Source organism: Lipotes vexillifer, unplaced genomic scaffold, assembly GCF_000442215.2.
Source record: "Lipotes vexillifer unplaced genomic scaffold, Lipotes_vexillifer_v1.1 scaffold182, whole genome shotgun sequence".
NCBI classification, from domain to species: Eukaryota; Metazoa; Chordata; class Mammalia; order Artiodactyla; family Lipotidae; genus Lipotes; species Lipotes vexillifer.
This window is the reverse complement of record NW_006798798.1, coordinates 3,314,610-3,320,828: the sequence shown is the minus strand read 5'-3', so window position 1 is coordinate 3,320,828 and position 6,219 is coordinate 3,314,610. Positions and strand designations below refer to the sequence as shown.

The 6,219-nt window shown below is 40.5% G+C and overlaps 1 protein-coding gene across 1 annotated transcript in view; it reads right to left on the bottom strand.

Annotated features, from left to right (window-relative positions):
• Window positions 1–207: 207 nt before the first annotated feature.
• DPY19L3 (dpy-19 like C-mannosyltransferase 3) overlaps window positions 208–6,219 on the bottom strand; it is a 70,305-nt gene continuing 64,293 nt past the window's right edge. The window contains exons 17-18 of the mRNA XM_007470935.1: window positions 4,014–4,172; window positions 208–2,524 (exon numbers count right to left, since the gene is read on the bottom strand). Coding sequence (XP_007470997.1) covers window positions 2,363–2,524; window positions 4,014–4,172 — 321 coding nt within the window. The 3' untranslated portion in view covers window positions 208–2,362. The remainder of the gene's footprint in view (window positions 2,525–4,013; window positions 4,173–6,219) is intronic.

Below are 6,219 nucleotides of genomic sequence, written 5' to 3'. Positions count from 1 at the left end.
GGGATGGAGACTGTGAAGGGACCCGGTGAGTCACGTAAGTAAAGGTTAATTAAGAGCACTTACTGTACTTAGAGGTTCTTTTGAATGCTGACTCTGAAGCAAAATCAAGTGGTCTTTCTACCCATAAAATACAGCCGTAATTTGAGGATATTACCAAACATTAGCACAGCCACTGAGATCGTGTGGCAGGGAGCTTAGAGAGCCAGGGTCAGCCGCTTTTCCTCTCTTTCCTCCCAGGTACTCCAATGAGAAGGTCATAAAAGAGAATACTGAGGAGCACTAAAAATATTTAACATGATTCATTAAGAGATTTGGTCATCAGGAAATAAAAATGTCAACTATACATGGTCACAGTGTTTTGGAAAGAATGTGTGTATGGATTCTGTCTTGCAAGATTTTTTGGCACTTTATATTTTTCACTAAAGACTGAACACTAAGTGTTTTGGCAACAAATGGCACCTAAACTGTGAAAAAAGGATTACTGTATGCGATCAGTGTGGTGATGATAAGCATAAAAATTTAAGTACATGTTTCTTGTATACTGAAACTCCAGATACCCAAATGCATAGATTAATAATACAGGAATATTTAAAATAAATTGAAATATTTCTGAGAAGGTAATAGAGGGTTTTAAAAACGTAATTAGATAGTCTAACACGTTGTACCTTACATGTGCTTGGTTTCAATTAGAGTAAGGCACTCACTGAAGGATGGACTGACCCATGCTGTCAGCTGCAACAGGCATGCATCATTACTGGCTTAATTAAAGTTTCAGTACTGATTAAAATGTTTTATTATTGTATTATCCTAAACTGCAGTGGTCTCCAACCTTATTAAGGGATATAAGAAAGATATAATTCAGGAGTTTCAGTTGCATAATTTAATAACCCAGCTACTGTCAATTTTTTATTTAAATAAGTTTTGATAAAAGCCAAGTATCCTTCCTTGAACACAACATGATAGTGTAAAATTTCTTTTTGAATACTGCTTAATAAGTAGTAGCTGAATAGAAAATCATGTGAACATGTGATATATCCATCTTCATGTCTACAGTGATTTACTTCAACACAATTGCAAGGAGAAATATTTAAATCATTTCCAACTGGCATGAGAGGTGAAAGTTAATTTCATTAGCCATCTCGATTTAATTAAATACACAATACGCTTTTATCAGTAACTTTTACATGTCCCTATCATTAGAAATTCATTACAAAAGCAATTATCAAAAAATTTTTGAGCAGGTACAAGGTACACATAATCCTCTTTGTTGTTTACAAATAAGCATGACTTAGAGGCACTTGGTTACCTTTGAGTAAGAAAAAGAACCACCTGTCAAGGGCCCTCACAGTAAGATTGGAGATCACAAATCAAACTTGGTATGAAAATGCTCTCTGCCAAAAATATCATAGCAGTGAGTTAGTTAAGATACAACATTTTAAAAATAGTAAGACTTTGCAAGGTTCTAGGCTGTAAAAAATACAAAGGCTAAAAACAAAGAGTTTACAAAATTTTGCAAACCCAGTAAATTTGAATGAGTAAGAAATGAAGAAGAATTTTCTTACTTGCAGGATAGATTAAATAGTATCAACAGGTTTTAAAATAGTAACACTATTCAGTAACAAATTCTACTCAGCTACATAACATTTCTGCTGCTTTAAGGACTTACAATGGGGAACTTGTAACACTTTTCTGTGTCCAGCATTAAAACATTCATGCACATGCCTGTGTACACACATACACACACTGACACATACTACTGAAGTGCTACACATTACATTTCAGATGGAGCACAACAAAAAATTTTAGAAATTTTAGATACACATATGAAGACTTAACATGATTTTTTAAAAAATATTAAAAGCATGACAAATTAAAAACATTATAAAATTTTTAGGTGAAACAGGACAATAGAGAGCTTTTTAAAAAGCCACCAGTTGGTCTTCACTAGTGAAAAAATAATTTAATTATGTATCCCCTCAATTCAATTCAACTATAGCTGTTGTAAGTCAATTAAAAATTAGAAGTATTTCAAATCTTGAAACAGGCTCTAGATTTCCAATATGATATGCAGCTGTTCAGGCCACCTATGGAACACTTAACTGTTCTCCCCAACAACAAAATTCTAGATCACTTTTAGAAAGTTGAAAACATTTAGGCTAAAGAACATTAATGAAACAAGACAAAGACTGAAGCATGTATAAGATACTTTCAAAGATGGTAACGCTTGTGTAAACATTTGTAGACTTAATCATATCACAGCTTTAAGGTACCGGTTACCTAATTACATCTGAAACATTATCTATGGAGTTTCATTATGATGGAGTTTCACATATCAAAAATAGAGATTAAATAGAAAGCTCTGTTACTTGTTTCTGGATAGCTTGTAAACGTGGAATGTTTTGTTCTGAAACACTCGAGTGAAGTATGCTGTGTAGGGGGGCAGGTTTCTTTTTATCTCTTCGCAAAAGCGAGGGTGGCCTGCAAGTTTCAAATCTGGATCATTCTTTCCTGGGCCATCCATCATCTAAAGCCAAAACAAAACCAATACAATTTGGAAAAAAATCGTATTTACAAAAGACAAACAGAAGTAGGAACAGGGATTGGGTTTCTTTAAGAATGACAGGCTAGTGAAAAACTGAACGAATGTCAATGGCTGCTTGGAGACCATCTGGTCCACCCCTTTCCCCTTTGGAAGTGTGACCCAAGGCTGAAGAGCAGAGTTCGGTGTCAAACAGTGTTCACCTTTAATGGCAAAGCTAGAAGCAGAACTTGGATCTCCTTGCCCTGAGGAACATACTGCACCATTCCCTCTCAAAAAATGAAACACAGAGAAGAATTACTATGACCAGAGAAAGTTCTGCAACTCATTAGATGGCCTAGTTAGAAAAAGTTACACACAAAGCAAAATTTAAATGTATTTGGTCTGTACCTCCTCTGAATTCAAGATAGTTACGGACAGTTATTTTTCCTTGAGCAAAAATCAAATCTCATTTTCTTTGCCTCAGCCTTATTGAAGCATAATTGACATATAAAATTGTATATATTTAAGGTATACAATCTGATGATTTGATATACATATACATGGTGAAATGATTACTACAATCAAGTTAACCAATACATTCTTGTTGGTCAAAGGGTATAAACTTGCCGTTATGAAATGAGTAAGTCTCTGGTGACCTAATGTATAGCATGGTGACTAGGGTTAATAATACTGTACTCTGCACTTGAAATTTGCTAAGAGAGTAGATCTTAAGTGTTCTGAATCTCAAATTCTGTACAGCCAAGGTTTTATTTATTTATTTTTTTCAGATGTAGGCTAGGTTTATCACTTTTTCCCCCCACTCATTTTAGAAATATCTATCAGCTTTTATACCAATAATTACAGCACACACCACCTCTAAAGGGTGAAAATCTTATGTTTTCTCTACCTGAGACCTGGCATATCTCCGAAAACATTTTCCTCAGAAGGAAGAAAAGAGAAGTAGCTTGTTTTCCTGCTCAGGAATGTAAGCTCGGCCATAGAAAGCCGTCTTTGTGGAAGTGTGCCAGTGGATGAAAAGGGACACCCAACAAGAGGGCAGGGAGAGGAGTGAGATTCTACCACACAGGCTGTGGGGTGCTGGGTTGGCGCACCGCCCTCATGGACGCTCGTATCAGCCAAAATGACGCTTTGGAGCAGCGGTTTAAAAGGTTGAGGTTTTTTCACTTTAGTAGCAAAACCTTAAAAAATAAATTCTATGCAGAGCCTCATGACACAGACCAGCTGAAGACGGAGTTGCTCTGTTTGGTGTGACAGTGGGGACAAGAGCTCCCCTCCCATCTCTCCTGCCCCTCCAGCCCCCGTGGCAAGTCAGTAACGTGCCAAGGTAGGGGTTCTGCAGAACGCAACGGAGGTGAATGCTTGATCCATTGTGCAATTCTACAAGGTATAAAGGTGGTTACACTCCTTAGGGCTCACACTGGACCCTCTCTTCCCCAGGGGACGCCCCGCACGGGGCGGAAGGCACGCTTACGTGTCCGTTGGCGATGTCCAGCAGGTCCCGCAGCCGGCAGCCCCGGCGGTGCCTGCGCTCATAGCAGATGCTGTCTTCCAGGATCACGTAGTCGGTGCCAAAGGACCTTAGCAGGGCGTGCACTTCCTCTGGGGCCCTCTTTGCATATATCTGATAGACCTTCAAAACAAGATAAAAATGGAATAGGGCAAAATACCACTTAACTGCTGGAAGTTCGTCAAGGACTATCTATTGCTGCAACCTCCCACAGGGGTTGAGTCTAATCGCAGACACCCAGCTCCCCTCACCTCTTCCTGTGCAGGTCACTCATTCACCTGTAGTCCTGGAGCGTGTGTGAGAAATTTCCAAAAAAAAAAAGTTGTTGGGATGGGGGAGAGTGAGTCATGCTGAATACATTTGGATTTAGACACCAAAGAGATCTGGATTTGGGATGTATTGAGTTATGAATATATTCATCAGTAGATGCCAATTCTAAGAATGCTTCACCAAGGTAAATAATGCGATTAAGTAAATAAAACACAGTCTCTACCTTTAAAAGGGGGACCTTTAGACTAAAAGGGTCCATTAGGGGTGGTGGTAGAGTCTGGAGGCACAGATACTTGTAAGGAGACCCAGCTTCTGATAGTGGCAGTTGGGGAACAGGACCCCCATAGGGTCCCTGGCCCCAGGCAGGGGCAGCACCCTTGCTCTACTGCTGTCCTGCTGCACTCAGCTTGACCAGGAGACCCTACACTTTATCTCTCTTTCTCTCGTCCTTCCTGGAGGAAGAGCAACTTGCAGCGCCCAGTGGCGGTTCAACAGGAGGCACGCCTTCCCAGTCACCACCAGCTTCACACACGTTAAGTAAATACACACAGATGGTGAGTGGCCTATATCCTGGGACTTGGCGCTGGGAAAGGTAGAATGGTGTGTGTGTGTTGGGGGAGGGGTAATGAAGAGAGGTGCTGCTTCCTTTGTCGTCCACTGATTTCTAATGATATGTCTCTGACTTAAGAGACTGGGTTCTGAGAGCCTAGGTCAGCATGTCTGAACGGATATGCTGAAATGGTGGGGGGTTATCTGCTTCTGTTGCTAACACTGTGAGGTCATCCTGCCTACAGTCCAGCACCAGCCTCAGGCTAAGGCATTCCAAGGATTTGAAGGTCATGACTGAACAAGAGCACTAGGACCTTCAAGATTATCAGTTTTTAGGGCATAAAACTCAGCACCTAGGCAGGGACTGGATCTTGGAGAGGATGGAACACAGGACTCCCTGTGCCTCTGACATGTCTCTATCTGCATCTCTCTCGAGTCAAAGTGGTGGCCACCTCCCAGCTGAACTCTGGGGTCTGGTGATCCAGGTACCCTCCGATCTTCCTCTAGCTAACTCAGGGAACACTTGGGCTAGTTGAAAAATTCCCATTTTAGCAGGAATCTATGTTAAGACGATTCTCTTAAAAATGGAGTATTTAGTAAAAATCATCTACTTTTAGGCTAGTTAAATCTCACCCCCCAAACAAGACTTTTCAACACATTTTCAGCCACCAAGATTAAGAAGTGACTGATATAAAACATTAAAAAGTTTGAAACCACTGCTGGCGAGGACTAGGACAGGTACACTTCTGTAGCACTGACTGGAGTGTAAACTGGCAGAATTCATACAGACCTGGTAATTCTGTCTTGATTACAAATGCCCACACCCTGTGACCCAGCAACTTCACTTCTAAGAACCTCATGTGTGGACAAACACTTTGTGCCTGTGCAGAGCGATGCTTATACAGGCGTATCATTTGGGAAATTGCTGTATAATTGCAGAAGACAGGGAAACAACCTAAACGGTCAAATAAAATTTGCCACATCCACGTAACAAAATATTATGCAGCTTTAAAAATGGCAAGGAAGCTGTCGATATGCTGATGTGGAGTGACCTCCAAAATACATGAAGTGCCAAAAAAAGCAAGATGTAATTAGTTCTTTTGTAAAAAGGGGGGAAAAGAATAGGAATTCATGTATATATCCACACACACACACATTTGTATATACATAAAATTACTGGTAATGTTATTTGCCTCCTGGGAGGGGAACGAGTAGCTGGAAGACAGGGGTGGGATGGAGACTTCTCACTGTGTTCTCTTTTGCATGCTCTGAGCTTTTTTAACTGTGTGGCTGTGTTGCCTATTCTCTCTCCCTCTCTCCCTCCCTCCCTCCCTCCCTCCCTCCCTCCCTC